A 20,345-nucleotide genomic window follows, 5' to 3' on the forward strand; every position below is an offset into this window, starting at 1 on the left:
TATAGTGGCTCCCAAAAGTGTTCGCACACCTACAACTTTTCAATGAAATAGGCCCTTATCCATTGTTTGGAATTAATATTTCGGAATAATTATTTAATTATAAGATCTATGATATATTTTTAACAAAACTACATGAAACGTTTAAAACTAATTTTTTTAAAAATCACAAACCAAAAAGTGCCGGAAATTTTATGTCACAAAAGTCTTCGTACAGTTTAAAAAATTTCTATATATTATTGAAAAATCACTTTTTATTAAGTTATTTAGTAGAATATCATGAAGTATGAACAACAGCTTTTGAACCTCTAAGAATATATTTCAATGTTCTTTCTTTTTTGTTGTGAAATTTTTGACTAAGTGTTCAACCACACTTCGAGTCTTACTGTTTCTTGTTCACTTTTCGTTTCAAAGCCGTATTTTTGCAATCTAGCCTCCAGCCCTCTTTAAGTATGTTACATTAAGTTCAAATCTAGTGATTGAGGGGATATTTTCTAAACTTGAGGACAAATTTTGAGGCACCTGACACAATCGTTGAAAATTATGTGCTTCTTATCTTTATCTTGATAAAAGACAAAGTTGGTTCCAATAACCAAGTTTTTGGTGAAAAGTTTAAAATTTTTTAAAAAAATATTTCAGTGAACAGCATAAATCATTATTTCATCCAAAAATTCCAAACTTCCAAGCCCCAAAGCAGAATACTTTACGATGTTCTGCAATGTAAAATCATTTGAGCAAAATTGTTCTTCAAGTACTTCAAGCATTGTACTCGAAAAAAAGTGACATTTTCCGCAAGTTGGGTGCCAAAAATTAAAATCGTTTCATATAGGAGTTTTTTTGGAACTGATGTGATATACCCCACCCTTGGCGACTTTTTCCTGTTGGCGCCAAGAAAGCGTCGCCAAGAAAACGATGTATGACGACATATGTCATACATCGTTCTTAGCGATGCTTTTTTAGCGCCAACAGGAAAAAATCAGATAAAAAAACATGATCAAAGCACTTCAGAACACAATATATATAAAAACAACATAAAAGCACAACAAAAAACATCACAAATATATGCTTCAAAAATGTACAGGGCCGGGGTTTTTTGTAAACATATTAAAATACAATGAAATAAATAATTGTATTAATTACAAGTCGAAATTAATGCATTAATTTTTTTTTTCATCATTTCTCCGGGATACGAGCCCTCGGTCTCATAGTACTTTCGTAATGAGACCTTGGCTCGCCGGCCCTGCCTCGGTCTCATTACGAAAGTACTATGAGACCTCTGGCTCGCCAGGACCTCGCTCCGCTCGGTCCGTTATCCCTCCGACTGTTAATATACATAACAGTCGGAGTATGGTCACAGTTATGTATATTTTCATGGAGACACCCAAGGGTGGCTCCTTCCGTTCAGTGTACAATAATGACACAGTTTTAAGTGTGAAATATGCACCATTATTGTGCAGATTTATTAATAAAATTCAGCATTTTTAAGAGTACAACCGAAAGAACCTTCAATTGTTAACATAAAATTCAGTACCTAAAGGAGGCACGTTAATAGAATGTCTAAATAATTCGTGGCATCGATAAGAATTAACTTTTAGAACAAAATAACCGTACTATTTCTGTAAAATTAATTTACATACAGTAAAAATAAAGTTAAAAACTACAAGAACCCCTCAAGGATTTGTAAAAACAAAGAATTTTGGAAGTGAGAGGTTTTTTTTGAATTCTAAAATAAAGAACTTACCTTTTTATATGGTATAAATATTCACACTCAGTATAAAACAATACATCATATGACAATGGCACGTTACAGATACACACCACGTTGGAGTTAACTTTTAATTAACCTTCAAGTTTGAAGAAACAGGCATTTTCTAATGTTTTTACTTCAAAACACAACTACTGAATCTAAACTAACACAAAATAAGCATTCCTGTAAGGTATATTGTACAAAACAACACGTATCTCTCCTGCGTAAAACCAAGTAAAGAATCCAAGTAAACAAGTTCGAACAAGTTTGCCTTCGCGTTGCCAACCACAGGTTAGTTTCAACAGGGATGCCATGCTTAAAAATTTATCGCCTCATTGGCGAGAAAAATATTTCAATTTTGTGCAAAAAATCGGATGTCGCCAAATGGGGGGGGGGGGGGGGTTATATCACATCTGTACCGTTTTTTTTTAAAAACTGGACTGTTGCTATTTATTTCTGTGGAAATGAGATATTTCCGGAAACACCACAACTTTCAACTGAATGACTAATTAAAGAGCACTGAATTTGGAAAATTAGTTGATCATGAAAACTATAAAATCAAAAAAACTTGAATAAGGTGGCAAACCTAAACCGATTGAGAGTCTCCAAAAATAGTTTATATGCTTTCTAAAACTCATAAAGAGAGCAAAGATATGCAATTTTATAAAAATCCAAACCTAGGTACGAACATTTTTTGGTTAATTTTACATGGCATGAAGGAGCAATTAAAATAATGTTACTAAATAAATAAATTACTGAAATAATAAATAAAATGAGTCGAGTTTAGTTTGCCTATAATAAAACACTTCAAAACTTTCGAAAAAATTGAAATATTTTCCGCATGCAAAGGGTCTGAAATCTCAAGCAAGACACGCAATTTCCGGCGATTGACGTTTTTCAGTGTTGGCATGTTTCCAAAACATATGTGTATGGTGGAAATTGCAGTGAATGAAGATTGATTGGAAAAGTCCTACAAAAGACTTATCCAGGGCCGCATTTGGAAGTGTGGAGGCCCCTGGGCAACGAAGGAGTGGAGGCCCCTAATCAGGGTTCGAAAAGATCATCATACTTTCGAAAACATCCGATACTTTGATATATATCCGAATATTTTGATATATATGTAGATATCTGATATTTTCGACCCGTGAAAGTTAGGATATTTTGTAAAAATTTTACTTTGGGGGCCCCTTTGTTGTGGAGGCCCCGGGACAGTAGCCCCGCCTGTCCTCCCCTAAATCCGGTCCTGGACTTATCGAATTCAACATCAGGAGCTTTCCGCCAAACTATTCAGGGTTGCCACGCACCTGGAAAACATGGAGAACCTGGAATTGTGTGTCAGGGAAAATGAAAATCACCTAAAATGGTCAGGGAAATGTCAAGGAAAATCACAAATTATTGAAATTTCTGGAAATGTTGGGGAATTCCTTCCCAATTTTTCGAGCTGATAGGCAAAATTTGAGCGTTCCAGGTATGCGAATTTTCCTGATAGGTGAGAGAAAGAACAGGGTTCGTACGCTCCGGGAATTCCGGGAAAACCGGGAATTGTCAGGGAAGATGACACTGTCAAAAATGTCAGGGAAAAGTCAGGGAGTTTTCAAATTTTGTCCTCCAAAAATTTTTTTTCCATTTTTTTTCCCAAGGAATTAACTACCATGAGATCTAGTCTTCGTTTTTATTGTGATTTCACGAAAAAAATTGTAAATTTTTATCTAAACCGACGCTTATGACGCCGTATGAACCCTGAAGAAAATTCAAGCGCATTTTTAAAGATTGAATGTAATAAAGTTACAAAAATAAAATTAAAAAAAAAAACAAAGAAAAAAATATCCATGTGAAAATTGTAAATTTCTGATTGAAATCATTCTATTTTATTTTGCTTCTTTTGAAAAAAAAAAAAAAAAAGCCATCTTAGGTAGAAATAACTAGTATTTTCTGCAATGTATCTGTGGCCTTTTTAGCATTTTAACGGCCTTCATTCTGCCTTTTTTCCGCCATGAAATGAATGACGTTCATAAAAATTTTAAATCTCAAAATGTTTGCTTTTATAGGTTAAAATCTTTTTTGAAAACATGCCAACGTTGAAACTGTGACTTTGCTGAAAATTGCTAAGTGTGTTTGGGATTTCAGTACTTTTGTAATCAATATGGTTTGTCTTAACTTAAGCCAAATATAGATTACAATTATTGATAATTTTAGCATTATTTGGTTCATAAAGTAGGTTTACTTACATTAAAAATAGGGTAACTACCCCAGTAATTGGCACTTTAAGAGTTTATTGAGCAATCACGATTGCTTATTGTTCTCAATTGACTGTTCTGAATTCCTATCTTTTATTTTCCTGCCAGCACCACCATCGCGTCGACCGGCCTCGTGATGCTGCTCCTCTTGCGAAAACCGTCTCCAGGTTGCCTCCATATCCTACGCATACACACACACGCCTACACACACATACACACACTCATGCCTGAGCACAGACACAAACACACACTCCTACACACACACACAGATACACACACTCATACCTGCACACAGACACAAACACATATACCTGCCTACCTACACACACACGCGCGTACACACACAGCACAACATACACAACACGCACACACATGCATACATACACACGCACCCACACACATGCGCCTACAGAAACGCTCGTGATTGCGAAAAACATAATTTGAATTCAAGATGCCAAAAATTCAAATTAATATAATTTTTTTGTTAACCTCTGTTTTCATTTCTTAGAAAAGAAATATTTACTTGTAAATATTTTTGTATCAAAGAATACACATCTGTGCATCTATTCAGTTCACTAAAAGCAAAAATATTTGAATAGATATTTTTATAAAAATATGTGTATAAAAAGTTACCAAAATCACCAGTAATTGGCACCAGATACCCCAGTGTATGACACCTTGTGATCCAGTGATTGGCACATGTTATCAAAAAACACTTTCAGGTAACATACAAATTTCATCATCATAAGAAACATAATTAATGGTAATTTAAAGTAGATAATTTTACATAAATTAATATTTAATCACACATCGTGACGTTAAACACGTATTTTAGAGAAATAAGAATTTGGAATGTTACATGAAAAAAAATATCGAAATTATTGCTGTTTCATCAGTCGGCATGCAGTTTAGATTTTAAGAATTATAGCTGTTTTCACATAAAAAGGAACATTAAACCTATGATTCAAAGGGACCATAAAAAATAGAACAATTCTCTACAGTCGCAATATCCGACAGTGATGGCCAACATATTTGTTTTTTATTGTTTTTTTTTTAAATTTTAACAGTAGATTCTGGAGGATTCAAATCAATAGTAGAACCCATATAATATTTTTGCTGCCAAAGTATCAGAAATCAAACTATTGACACATTGCACAACACATTAGAGACTTTAAGTACATGTGCCAATTACTGGGGATTATCAAAACTGAAGCACTACTAAATGGCATCCATCATTTCTTCAAAAACCGAAAAAGAGACAAAAATTTACTTCTACGTAACATCTTTCATCTAAATAAAACTTTTGACGATCACAATTTAAAATAAATTTTAAGTCAGATTTTAATGGATTGATGTGCATGCTTTCCTTAAGCCAGAGAAGAAGCATTTGCAACAAAAATGGCTGATTTGACACAAGCCACAATTGTTTCTCTTTCCTATGCACTGCTACCATTTAGTAACATGAATTGAAGTTATAATCTTTAAAGTAAATGTACATTCTGTTAATATATAGCCTTCTACTTTCAAAAGATTGGTTATGAATCTTACTTTAGGACATTTTTGTTAGAAGTGCCAATCACTGGAGACCTGCCAATTACTGGGGGTGTTACCCTATGTTGTATTGGTGTTTAATGATGTAACTCAGCATTTATTAACCTGGAAATTTTTCTAAAAGCGACTGGAAAACCTGGAAATGTCAGGAAACTAAATTCTTGAACTTTTGTGGCAACCCTGATTATTGTAATTTGCGAGAATTTTAGGTTTTCTCCTAATTTAAAGAAATTTGCAGAATTTCTGCAAAATTCCATCTGGAGTTGGAAGATATTTGTAAAAAATCTGCAGTTTCTACAGTTTTCCCCACCGCAGTTTCTGCAGATTATCGGCACCGCAGTTTTTGCATGCGATAATTTTAATCACGAATTTATTCTAAAATATTTCAGTGTGTGTTGAATTTTGTGGTATATTATTTCGCTGTCTCTTCGTTTTTTGACAAATTTCAAATATAAAATCAGGCAATATTTTGAAAAAAAAACTATTATTAAGAATGGCATAGGAATGATGGGGAAAAAAATTGACTTCATATTCGAATTCAGTTTTGCATTCACAAAATTTCAAGGTGTACAAACACTTTTGGGAGCCACTGTATGTATGAGGATAAACACTGAGGGGAAGGGTTGATTGTAGGATTGCCACTGGCGAATAAAAAGGCGACTTTTGCGACTTTTCTGATTTTAAGCGACTATGGTGACTTTTTTTTTAATCAAAAATTACTTTTAAATAAAAAAAACGCCTTCAAAAAATACCCAGGAACTAAAAAGCAAAAAATAACTGATTGCACTTACATTCTATTTCCCAGCCAAACATAGAAATGAAATTTATTTTACAATTCCAGTACAAAAATCAACTAAACTAAACACCGAATTATAAAATAAACACTGATTTAAATTACTATACGATGAATTATTTTAAATACCTAACTAATTATATACGATCTCTTAATTTTTAATAACCTTTTGAAGTCAGGGCCTCCTATAAACAACTACCATAACGTAACTGACAACCCACCGAATCCTGAATTAAACAATTTAACTATACGCGAAATTAGTCTTTAAAACTAAGCCTACTCAGTTAGGTCCCCCAACAATAGCTTAAAACTGCATTGTTAAGACTTCGATTTCGAAAAATTTCCGGAGGAGAACTAGTAAACACGCTCCATCCCGCCTGTACCTTCAAAGAGGGCCTAAATTTGTGTCATTACAAGATTCGAACTTCGGAACCCCTCTCGATACGCCCATGGGCCTATTAATATTTCACGGGTATAAAATGTACCTTCATCAAGTTTATAATGTGTAGTGTAAATCATGATTCAGGGATTTTTTTTTCCAATTTTATGTTAATTCTTTTTTTGTAACTTTATTAAAATTGAATTATGAACTAATGTGTCGTTAAAATAATCTTATTTTGTGTAATATAGTATGTACTATTTTAGAAGCCCAGTTCCAGTAGTTCAGTGGGAGCGCTTCACGCTTTCACGTTGCAAGCTCAGGTTCTATCCCTGGGTCGGGTATGGTCGAATCAGCTGCTCATTCCTTCAGTGGGTCGATAAAATGAATACCAAGCATAATTGGGAACTAAACCCTGGGGGTTCCACATTAGGCTGACCGCCTAACCCGAACATCTGCCTGGCACTCCAGAGCCCTTGTTCAAGAAGACTGAGATGGGCACAGTAGGCCTTGGCCCCCCATGGGCTGTCATGCCGCTGGGTTTGGTTTAGTATGTATTTTATGATATTGTAGTAATGGGAGCCAAAAAAAAAAATACTCACGACCAACGGCATGACCTTGAGGGTCACGGATTTGGACAAAATTCTAGCTATAGGTCCATTCCCTCTAGATATGAGCACAGGTAAAAAGCGGTTTGACTGCATAGGTCCTAGTGTCTCTGCCCTCAAGGGTCCAAATTTGCTAGTTAGGCCCCAGAAATGCAATGGCGTTTCCACTGGAATTTCAGAATTCCACACTATGTTCGATCTCCCAAAACCTTTGGCATCTTTTCTTAGGAAATTAAGTATAAGGGAGAACACGTATTTATTTATGGGCATTATCTAAGTTATTTGAAAAGTCGAAACGAACTTGTATTTTTGTACTTTTGTGTGCCATGTGCAACAAATCATAGCTTTATCTCTTCTCCCATTTTTTGTTTATCAATGTGGGATACCTTTGATTGCAGACGATAAATATCCAGTTAAAGTAAATGTTTTTATAAGCAAACGAAAAATACTTTTTACTAGCAGACGATCAACCTAAAACGAAAATAATAGTTTCATTTGCAAACGATAAATATCCCGTAACTATGTTATTTTGGCATTCAAGTTAGTGAAATTAAAAGTAGTAGCCAATTTGAATTTGAGAACCGTTTATTAAAAATTAGTATTTAATGTAATGGGGTCGTTTCCAAAATTTTAAAAGTATTTTTTTCTGAAAGAACATGCTTAAAAACATAGGATCTAACCATTTTTTAAATATTTTTTTAAGTTTAATATTTTAAAAAAATTACTTAAATTGTTGCGCTTTCATTGTTTATATTTTTTGCCGATGACATCACAAACGATGAAATGCCTTTCTGTGTTGCCATTCACAGAGCAAAATATTTAATTCGCATCTTTACTCACGTGTATTGGAAACGATATGGTTGATAGCAAGCATAGAGCGCAAGTTTAATTCGCTTCTTGATTATCATAACATGGAAACGCAACTCCGTACAAAATGCGCCAAATTGCATTAGTTGATGTCATCAAGACCATACCTTGTTTGCAAAATCGGACATTTAAAAAAATAATTAAAAAATAACTGTTGGGAAAATTAAAGAATTTTCTGGATCCACGTTATTTTTTTTTTGCTTGTTCTATCAATTTCTGTGACTAAAAGTAGTACTTTTGACTGAAGGAAACAACCCCATTAATTTAAAGGCAAGCATGCAAACGGCTTATACTGCAGTACAATAGTAGAAAAAGGCGATAAAAATGGTAATTTTAAAGGTAACTCCATTGCATTTCTGGGTCCAAATTATCAACTTTGGACGCCCATTGCAGTCAAACTAGGGCCTATGTAGTCAAACCGCAATACCTGAGCTCATATCTAATTGGAAATAACCTATAGTATATAGAATTTTGTCCAAATCCGTGACCCTCAAGGTCGTGCCATTTGGTAGTCAGTTTTCTTTTGGGACTTTTTGATTTATACTTTAAGGAACATTTGTAAAATAAAATTTTTTTTTGGTTACCGCAATGCCTTTTATTTTAAATATTTTTTTCAAAATTTCATGTTTTTTCTTCAAAAAATTTAAGAAATCCAAGTTTGAGATAATATTAACTGCACCAGTCAATAGATATTTTGTCAAATACATTTTTTCCTCATTCTGCAAGTTATTGTGAACATTCTAATGAAAAAATCTTTATACAGTAAAACTCCTCTTAACGGACACCCCTCAAAGGCATACACCCCTCTTATGTGGTCAATTTTCAATTCCCCAGTTCCAATGCAAATAACATTATTAAACCCCTATCTTGTGGAGACCTCTCTATTGGGGACAAAAGAATTTGTCCCGTTAGTGTCCCCGATAGAGAGATTTTACTGTAATACCATAAAAATTGTCAAAGTTAAGAATTTTTTGCTTCAACTATGTTACTAGCAAAAAACTTCTTGAAAAAGCAAAAACGTCTTTTTTGACCCCTTTTTCTGAAAATTTGTCTCAAAAAGTAGTGTGACATGCAACAAAGACAAAGGGGGGGGGGGGGGAGGTACAAATAAAAGGAGGTTTAGTAATTAAACTTACAAAAACTTGGGTTAAAATATTTAATCTACTCCCGACAATGTACCAATAAAACTAAGAAAAATAAGAAAAGAGAGAAAATATTTATAAGAGGAATTTCATGAATGTTCCTTAAAACAAAGTTAATTTCAACACTATTGATGCAGGATTTCTGAGTTGTGACCTTGCCGCTTTAAGTGACTATTATTTTTAGTGTATTTTTTATAATATTTTAGTATAGAGAGAGAGGGGGGGGGGGGACTGTTTCCATTTTACTATCCCTACATAATGCAAAATGGTTACTTACATCAAAGTGCTCTTCACTAGAGATGCAAAAAATTCTCAGATTTTGAGTGAAGTTAATAAACCTGGAACTTAGAGAAACATTGAGAAATTGGAAAGTAAAAAAACTATTTGATTTTTACTTTCTTCTATATCTAATATATAGAAAAAAGTATTGGATTCGTGCAAATTTTCGAATTTCGAATTTTGACGGATTCGAACGTTTTAAGGTGTGCTGAGTCCATTTCAACAATTTTTGGAAAATGTCTGTCTGTGTGTATGTGTGTGTGTCACGTCTGTGTGTGACCAGTTTTTTGTGGCCGCTATACAGCAAAAACTACCACATGAAATTGAACGAAATTTGGTACACATATGTGCCCCTATGTGAACTTGTGCCCATTGGTTTTTGGCGCGAATTCCTCCAAGGGGTCGTTTTTTGAGTTACTTGTGCTTGCTATTCCCCAGGAAGTAACTGACGGAATCAAACAAAATTTGATCCATATGTTGCCATTAACAGGAACAGGTGCTGATTCAATTTTGGTGTCAATAACTCAAACGGGGGTTGAGCTATAGAACGTTTTTTGTCGTCGATTGTGACTGCTGTATCTCAAGAAATAATGAACGGAATCAAAGAAAAATTTATTGACAAGTAGCCCCTAGAGGGTATAATAGCTGATTTTATTTTGGTGTCAAAAGCTGAAAAGGGGGGTGGCGCAATCAAATGTTCTTTTTTTTCATTGTGAGTGCCATATCTCAAGAAGTTATGCTACGTTCTGGATGAAATTTGGAATAAATGTGAATCTATTTGTAAATAGGCGTTGTTTCAATTTTAGCTCCAATTGCTCCATGGGGGGCTGATTTTTTTTTGTGTAAATAAAAATAGCTTTATAAATGCAACAATAAGAAAGATAAATTGTAATACTGTCGTCTGCTTATTTCACGTGATTTTAATTTTTGGGAAATAATCGGAAATGTTATCGCAATGATTTTAAATTAATAACTGTTGCCATTTTATGTTTGTTAATGAATAAAACATCTAATTAATTCAAGCAAGGCTTTTAAAATAACTTTCAAGTCGATCTTTGCTTTGCTTTTGCCGGAATTCAGGAATTTGGACGGTCGTCAAGTTTTTTTTTTGGTGCTGGGAATATTGCATTCTCTTCAAGCATAGGGATTGATCAGAATTCACAAGAAAGATATAGAAGAAAGATGGCCACAACATACTAGTTAACATTCACATTATACTTGAAAAATGATTATTTAAGATTTTTCAGGTATAAGTGCTGAAAATTCTTGTATGTTCTGAACAACAAGCTTACTTAAGAAGCCTTAAGTAAAATTGAGTAAAAGTTGCAAATGTGCTTATCGCTCCCCTCCTTTTTTGTGTTGTCTGAAATGAAGTCTGTAACCAATATTTGCTCATATCTGATGTATTATTATGTATGGCTTGTCTTGAATTAGTATACTGTGAGAAAAATAAAGTATTCAAATCAATTATTTAAATATTTAGTTGCAAACCAGTAAAAATTTTCTATTCATGCAATTGAATTATAATGGCAGAGGTAGCTATCATGTTTTTTCGCATATAAAATTTTTAGAAAAAATAAGTTAAGTAATTTGCATTGGTCAGCAAAAAGCATTAAAAATCAAAATCATGATGGAAAAAGTGAAAATCAAAAAACAAATTTACATTTCCTTCAATGTGTGAAAATACCCCGAAATTTTCAAAATTTCCTTCCAAAAAAAAATCCAAAGAACCCAGGAAGCCAAAGATCAAAAGGATCCAGTTTATTCTCAGAAATAAACAAGCATATTTTTGGTCCCAAGTTAATAATATTAGACTTGCGTAATGTGATTTGTTTTGGTTCCTTAAGATTTGGTCCGAATAAGTGGCATATTCCACACTTTATTCATATTGGGGGGGGGGGGGACTATGAACTTATTACCTAAAGTAAAGTTATCAGTCCATAGCAAATAACTCTGAAAGCAAAAGCTATGGTTAATTAGGTTTGTATTTAACTGAAATTCTCCATAAATGGATGAATACTTTATTGATGCATGATTTGATAACTAATGATCATGACAAGAACCTTGTATTTACCTTTCATACTAATACAAACCCAAGTTGCTTAAAATACCAATACAGATTTAAAAAAATTTCAAGTGATTTTCTGCTATGTTAAAATTTTTGGTAATTGATAACTTGTATCATCATTAAAATTGAGGAATTAAATTCCATTTTGCCAGATTATTTTTTTTTCTTTAAGTGCAAAGGATTATTAAACTTTGAATGCAATGATTAACTTTAATTAAGTTTGTTTTCAAACAATCATGTTTCATATACTTAAGAAATTCAAGCACTGCAGAATTTAGTATCCAAGTGTTTTTTTTATTTTTATTTTTACCACATACCTATTTTATATTAAAAAATTAAGGTGAAAGTGAAGTAGAAAAAAAAGAAAAAAAAAACTTTAAATATTTATTACTTTACTTATCATTATGATTTTTGTGACTGATTACTGTGATATTTAAATGAGTTTGTAATAGTGGGCTAATGTAATGTGCCGAGAAAAATGGAAAGTAACAAAATTCAAAGCAACATCTGAGTGTTTTCTCTTGCATTAAGATTACTTTGAATGTGATAAAATTAAAAAGTAACATTTTCAGTTAATTTGTACTGTGGTACTTAGTTGTAACTTTCATTCAATGTACAAAAATATATATTTTTTAACCAATTATCAACATTTTAATTTACTTACTATTCGGTTGCTGACTATTGAAATATTCGGCTGAACCGAATATTTGGTGCGTCTGAAGTGTATAAATGTGACATAATTAACATCTGAACAATTCATTTCTGTTTCAAAAAATCTGATTAAATTTTTAAAAACTTCGATTAAAAAAAAAGAAAAATTACGAATCCTGCTCGATAGTATTATGTTTGTTTTATTTTTTTTAGAAAACTGGCCCAAGTTGATTTTTAGAAATAATAGGAAGTTCAAATGATTCGCAAAAACGGAATCAAAAATAGTTTTATTAAGAAGTTGTATGCACACTCTGTAGTTATCTAAGAGTAGCATTTTTCTAAATATCCGATGAGTAATCATTTGACGTATATGTTGCTGGGAATAGTCGATTCCAGATCGACGGATGAAAACAAAATTGCCTCAAGGTTAATCTGCGGTTTCTTTTTGTTTTGGTGAAGAGAACCTGTTAAGAAATGAGTACTAAGCGCTATTTCATTTTTCTTTGTTTCTGTTAGAGGCTTAAAAGTACAAATATATTTGTGAACTAGGAATTAAAAAAACGCGGTACGAAATTTTTTATGCTGTTACTTTATCAACGATTGTCAGGTTTTCAATTGGCCGATTTTTCAAATGGCTGATCATTTATCTTTCCGTGGTAAAAAATGGCTCATGGATTGGTCAAAAAGAGGCTGTGCCATATTTGATATCTATCTTTCTTTGTTCCACGTATCAAAAAATAAAAATATTTTCAACTGCTATATTCATCTATTGAATACTAGAAAAAATACCCGGCGTTGCCCGGGTCTGTAATAGTTATGAGAAACAATCGTTACTTGCCCTTGTTTTCTGTTTTAAGTGAAAGAATTTAAAACAAACCTTTTTGACGTGATTAAAAATCGAGCTTCTTCCTTACTCATAAAACTAAAATAGCAATAAGTATAAAGAACAAAATAGTATTCATTTAGAAACGAAAGCACGACGTTTAAGCGTATACAAATTTGAAGAATTTCCGAAATATGAAATTAAACTTTACATGTTTAAAAAGATTTATTTGTTAGTACTTTTTTTACATCTAAAACCTTCTCTGTATGGCTATTGATGTACGAACTGTTTTAAAAAATGTAGCCGCCCGTGTTCCCCTTACACTTGCTTTAGTTTTTTTGGGAAATTTCAATTATTGTGGGCACTTGGTGCGGTTTAAAATGTTACCAAATTTGCGAGAATCATTTTGGGACACCTTCGATAATACTCCCCCTCTTACTAATTTTTATTATACAAATATTGTCGCCAGATGCAGAGATACTTTTGGTCAAAATAAAATAGCGCTATACGGTTTCAACCGAAATGTTTCCAAAATAAGTAGTAAAATTTGGCGATTGTTTGAAATTGTGCAAAAATAAAAATTTATGGAAGTTATTTTGCTCTTTATGGATTTGCCTTATTTAGTTGCTGGATTATTTTACACAGTAAAAAAAGTTTTTAAAAAAGATTCTTCGATTGGCGATATTTTGTTTCATGGTGTAAGCTGAGAGACATTATTACGTAGCCTTTGGCTTCAAAAACAGCGACAGTTGGAAAAACTACCAAATGCATCAGCTACTGAAGCTTTCTGCAAAAATTTTCGCGATATTTCTGCTGATTGATCGGATAGTGAGTAAGTGTCCAATCGGCATAAATAATAATAAAAAAACCATTAATTACATTTAAGTTCCATTTAAATGGAAAATGATCAGCCAAATCTATTTATTTTTAGCCAATCTTGTGGAAAAACGTTACTTTAAGATTTGACTTGAGAAAAGCCTCAAAAAGTCAGACGAAACACAAAAATATTCAACAATACAACAATTCTAGCTATCGACTGGGAGTTGAGATGATACACTAAATAATGAATTGGATTGATGAAAGCCTTCGAACAGGGAACAAAAAAGCTCATTACTCGTTTTTTATACCACTTAGAAACTTCGAACAGATGCTATCTTCAGCAGAAAAATTAGCGCTTTCGATAGACACATAATGTTAATATGTGCCCGTTTTTTTCTACCCCCATATTGGGGCATTTGTGCGAAAATTTGGACAAATTAGAATAAAAAAGGAACTATCAATCGGATTTTTTTCGAACTGGTCTATAAACCTTCCCAATACCAAACTGAACAAACGGTGAAAGTTTCAGCCAAATCTGCCGGGTAGTTTCTGAGATCTTAGGGAACAAATTTACCAAAGTCCATTTTTATATATATAGAAGATTAATTAATTAATTAACAAATTCAAATGATTGAAATGCATAACATGAACTAATTGATTTTGTGTTTTAGGCTTGCCAGGCGTCCCGGATTTCAGACAAAACTCCGGTGTCACGGCCGTTTTACTTCATGTCGCGGAAAATGATAAATTTGATAAAATATGACCAAAAAAGTCTAAAAATAATAAACTGAAGAATTATTCTGATAGTTAATTTGTCATTTGTAACATTAACGTAAAAATAATATTGGATTAGCTCGTGAAGATTTTTACAAGATTAAAAAGTTCTGGCCTATTGAAATTGCTTGAAAATATATTTCAAATTTTTATTCCTCATTCAAATAGTCTCTAATTACTTAAGTAATAAATAAAATGTTAAATTTATTTGCTTGTTTCACGGGTTTTGGTTCACCTCTGGTGTTGGGTCATAGTTAGTAACCATTTATTCATAGCACTGAGAAGAAACTACCCACTAAAATAATAATCTAAAAACCGACCAAGAAAGCGCACCCTTCTGAATACCTAGCACTTCTGATGTCCCGGTTGAACATTTAAGAAATCTGGCAAGCCTATGTTTCATGATATCTTCAGCACAACTTAACATTTTGTCTCAACTATTGTAGTGAGTCTGAGTGGCATTTAACGAGTTTCTGAAAACGGGTAGTTTCATGCATAAAATTAATAAATTTTTGAAACCCACTATGCATATTTATTGAATGTTTTTTTTCTTTCGTATCCAGACCTTTTGAGATTATCTTTTCTTACAAAGAAGGCTAATTGAGGCGTTGCGGAAAACACCTCAATTAGCCTTCGTTGCGTTTATCAACCATCATTTGTGATTTTTGAATCACAAATTGTGGATTTTTTTTAAATCCATGATTTGTGATTAAAAAAAAGTTTTACAAGAGCCAGAACTTTGTTTTCTCTCGTAATTGACCGCATTTCTCGCAGGTAAAGATTCAGGAGGAAGTTCGAAGAACAGTCGGAGCCGTTCTACCTCGTTTGGGGGAAATTAACGGTGTTTTAAAAATGTTTAAAAAACGATAGGGAAAATAGAATTTTCATGCTCATTTGGGAAAAGGTTTCGTTTTTATGATAGCGATTTTTGAAAAGGATTCATTTTTGATTTGCAGACAATTAGGGATTAGGCGTAAAATTTACGCATCTAAGTTTTTTATGCGTCAGATCCAATTTTTTACGCCGATCGTAATCCAATTGCATTCGTTTTTGTAAAACTCGCATTGTAAGTTTACTATGTGATTCTCACTCTTGATCATCAGTAACTTTGTGATTAGTTTATACTCGCGTATTAGTTGATCTCGCGAAAAAGTCGACCCCCCCCCCCTACTTTTTGGAGGAAAATCGGAAAAAATCGAAAACCCGCGTATAAGTCGTGCCCCACTTTCAGAAAAAAAATTCGGGAACATTTTGCCGCTAATTTTGAATATAGATGTTTAAAAAAAAGGGGGAAAATGAAATGCAATGAACATTTTTATGTTAAAAAACGTCCAATTATTATTCTTTTGTACAAAAAAGGTTTACTTCTGCGATAGCGATTTTTGTAAAGGGCTCGATTTCGTTGTTACGATTTTTTTTGCTTGTTGCTTTTATGTTGAATAAATATCAATGAAATTCTGCGCTGTAGCTACAAAACATTATTTAAAAAAGAAATGAGCATTAATTCGCGATTATCGGGAAAATTCGCGAATATGGCGATTCCAGCACTTTTCACGAAGTCGGCCGTTTACTGTAATTATTTAGTCTTTATTTGACAGTCAGAACATGTAAAATTATAGCAGACCGTGTAAGTATTTACTTCTGTAGCATCCGCCTAAAAGGGTTGGACTAAAATCACGAAAATGTTCACGTTTTTAAGATTTTTTTTTTCAAGAATTGTTTAGGAAAAAATTTCGGAAATTCTTCAGGGTGGCGACAGATTAAGGAGATCAGGGAAATATCAGGGAATTTTGAAAAAAATATAAAATCAGGGAAAATTGATTTTATGAAGAATTTTTTTTTTTTTGCTTTACAAAATTAAGTATCCTAATTACCTACGATTTTCCGCCAATTATATGTTCAAAAAAAAAAAAAAAAGTAAAATTAATGATGTGCGATTATACACTGCCGCATATTTGTGCATCTTTTTCCCCCAACATCTAGGCATTGAATCTTACTTCTTAACCACAGGATGAACTTCCTAAGATTGCTTCTGTGTCTATTAGGTTGTTTATTTTACCTAGCTTGCAATTTCCTTTCACGCTTTCAATGCGACGTAAAATAAACAACCATACAGGCAAAGAGGAAGTCTTCATTAATGCCTTAGCTCCTTTGCCTATATTCCTTTGTGTCAAAGTGATTAGCGTACTGTAATCACGATTTCAAGAAGAAATCTTTGATTTTTTGAATTAATACTGATAAAAGCTTAAAAGTTATTTCTTCGCGTTTTTAATTTATTTGCTAAAATTGAACTTTCAATAAAACTTTATTTTTTGCCGTTATACTATTTGCTGTCGCCGCAGATTATAGAGGTTTTCTTTTCTTCAGACATAAATGATTCTTTTATTTTACAACCAAGCTGTATTCTTTCATATACTTTGAAATTAACTAACTGCTTTTTTTTTTCTTGCATTTCAAAGTTGTTTGTTACAGAAGCAATCTAAGATTTTTTTCGTTCAATACTGAAATCATTTGAAATAGAGTTAACTTGTGTACTTAAGTAAATATCTTAATTTTTTTATTGTTAAAATGCTGTATTCATTCATTAAAACCCATGTTCTTGATTAGAGAAAAGCTCTATGAATGGATGTCAAAAGGTTTCATGTGTTTTGCATAAACATGTCAATTAGTTATATCAGAATAACTACATTGCTTCTATTCTTTCACTATTACTTGTTATTCTGGCAACAATTATTATATTGTTTGAAAATTTAGTTCAAAATAAGTTCAATAATTTTTTAGTTCTACCATTATGTTTTTAAGAGATTTTAATAGTTTCTTAAAATTCTTATGCTAAGTGGTTTCTGGAAGTAAAGTCTTATTTTTTTTAAAAATTTTCTATAATCTTTCTATGTAGAAAAAGTTAATATACTGTTTTGTAGTTTTTTTTTTCCAAAAAAATTGACTTGGTATGTTTTTTTTTTTACCATTTTGTTAAAAATGTAGCATCTTTTTAAAATATATCTTTAGTTCAACAACTTTACACAACTTAAAATGTTTAAAATACTGTAATTTATACAAACATACAATGGATTTCAAGAAGAGCGAAGAAAGGAAACCATTATCATTGGTAACGTAAATCAGGGAACTTTGGTGAACTTAATCAGGGAAAAGTCAGGGAACTTTTTTCACAGTTTCTGTTGCCACTCTGTTCTTCCCTGTGTATAATTTGAACCCCAAACTTTTAGCCTCATTTTTTGTACTAAATTTTTTGATTTATACGCGAGTATATACTACGTATATATTTTTAATTCTTATATTTCTTAATCTGCTGTAGAGGACTTGCACACTCGTTATGTTGCCCCGCTCACTCGAAAATTTCAATCCAGTTGCATCCAAGTTGATTCAAGCTAATACTGCTCCTAAATAGGAAATTTTCAATATTTTTCATAGTAATCATCTCAGGGAAAAAGATTTCATAAAAAATTGTCTGTCTAAAAATTACTTTTAAGTATGTTTAGAGGACAGCGATAAAAGGTTGAAATCAAGGAATTTTCATGTCAAAATTTTGTCAATGTCAATCCTTATATTTATACTTTATTGTTAGTACATTTTAGTTTTTTATATTTTGACATTTTTTGTTTTCAAATTTTTACCCTACTTATTTAAATTGTGCTTTTATACTTAGATCTAGATCTTAATTTTTGATATTTCTTTTTTGGAAGCTTGGAGTGATGCAAGGCCTATTCCAGTATTTCCGTGGCATTCTCTTGTCCCTTTTTTAAACTCTAGTGCAAATGCATCTGCTGAAGCTCCAACTCCTCCTGAACCACCAGTTAAGGATCCAGGTAATTATATTGTTACAAATTCTGTAAATAGTAATTATTGTAGTAACGTAACCTGGAAATAGTTTCCCGTAATGAATATACAACCCCTTTTCATTCCGCTAAAGTATACGACCCCCTATTTCCTTTTTTTTTCATTGATAAAATTTGATAACGGTCTACGCATTTCCGGAAGCAGAAAGAATGTTGTGGAAACTTCTTCGATGTTTATAAAGGCGTCCTGCGTGATAAAAAGGAGAGTTTCGATTGAGAATTCGAACTGAGAGCGTATTTGCTCTGTTTATTGCGAGGCATTTCGCTGTGTTGTTTTCGTATTTGGAAGTAAATACGTGTGCAACCGTTGAGTTTACGGTGTGGTGTGATATTTGCTTAATTGCTGATGATTAATTTAGCAGTTGTTAACGATTTCTTCCGTACATAGTGTAAATAAAGCTCCTGTGTTTTTATCAAGAACTGTGTCGTCCTTTCAAGAAAGTTTGAAGTCGCGCCGGATCCGTTACAATATTTTCTTAGTCAAAGGAATTGAAGTATTTTTGTGTGAATAACAGTTTCCCTTTCATTCAGAAACTTGTGTACTAAGTTGATATGCATAAATAGTAGCTGTTGCCTAACAATGTTAGCTTAACAAACCTAAGATTATTGACTCTTACAATGGACAAAAAACTGAAGTTTAGTTCAGCACCATTTTTTTTTTTTTTGGTTTATTGATGATCAGTGATGTTCCCATCAAATTTTCTGAGGGAATACTCCCAGTAATCAGCACAATATGTGTATGCAATCATATACATAATATATCATAGTATGGAAAATTTTCAAGCTTGAGGGTATACGCTAGATTTCTAAAAAATGTTTGAGAGTATGCAGCATACATGGAGTATAACCTATAGGAACACCACTGTTGATGATTGCGTTAGGGACGCATTTCTGCTCCCAGGATACATATTATTAGCACATCTGGATTGAGCATTGTCAGACTTGTTGTTTACTTAGCTGCAAATTCAAATATAACAGAAATGGTTGTCCAAGCAGTCCATGTAATCTGAGTTTGACGTGATTTGCTTCTTGAAATAATATACCATTTATTCATTAGCCCCACCAGAGCCTGAAGATGGAGATGACGATGTGTTTGTGACAACTGACAACGTCCCTCTTGATAATATAGAATCCATTGATAAACGTCGCACTCAATCCTTAAGTGCTCTGTCTAAAGAGGAACTTAAAAGCCCTAAAAAGGTAAGTAATGATTATTCATTTTTATATGTAATGTAAAAAATATTCTCCATGACTCACATCCAAAGTTTCAGGGATGATTGTGCTAGGTATTTTTTAAGTTAATAGCGTAAATGCGGAATTTTTCATTACACAATAGACGCCGCTTTATGTGATCACAGTTAATGTTATCATTCCCTTAATGTTATCAGAATTAAAGTTTCAGAACACTTGTATATTGACACGTGTAAAAAAAGTTGGATATTGTATTCAGTTCAGTTCTTTTATTGTTATCACTTTTTCATAAACTTCCAAATTTTCCCCCTTTGTTTGTTCCTCATTCAACGGAAATACAAAGGCAGTTAATTACTGTACCATTGAATCTGATTGTCTAGGTTACAAACCCTACAATGTAATCGGTTTATGGGTCATTTTCCCTAAACAGCGCAATTTGGACAGGGCAAGGAATGGCATTCACTGTGACAGGGGAATGACACTTAGAGGAAATAATGCGTTTTACTGACGATATTATAATTTATGTGGGAAAAGGAAACACTACTTTTATGAAATTGAAAAA

At 32.7% G+C, this 20,345-nt stretch overlaps 1 protein-coding gene across 1 annotated transcript in view; it reads left to right on the forward strand.

Moving 5' to 3' along the window:
• LOC129226758 (protein capicua homolog) overlaps nucleotides 1-20,345 on the forward strand; it is a 73,534-nt gene that overhangs the window by 9,421 nt on the left and 43,768 nt on the right. Inside the window, exons 2-5 of the mRNA XM_054861388.1 lie at nucleotides 7,789-7,833; nucleotides 18,440-18,465; nucleotides 18,507-18,562; nucleotides 19,650-19,792. Of these exons, the coding sequence (XP_054717363.1) occupies nucleotides 7,789-7,833; nucleotides 18,440-18,465; nucleotides 18,507-18,562; nucleotides 19,650-19,792 (270 nt within the window). The remainder of the gene's footprint in view (nucleotides 1-7,788; nucleotides 7,834-18,439; nucleotides 18,466-18,506; nucleotides 18,563-19,649; nucleotides 19,793-20,345) is intronic.

This window comes from Uloborus diversus, chromosome 7, assembly GCF_026930045.1.
Source record: "Uloborus diversus isolate 005 chromosome 7, Udiv.v.3.1, whole genome shotgun sequence".
NCBI classification, from domain to species: Eukaryota; Metazoa; Arthropoda; class Arachnida; order Araneae; family Uloboridae; genus Uloborus; species Uloborus diversus.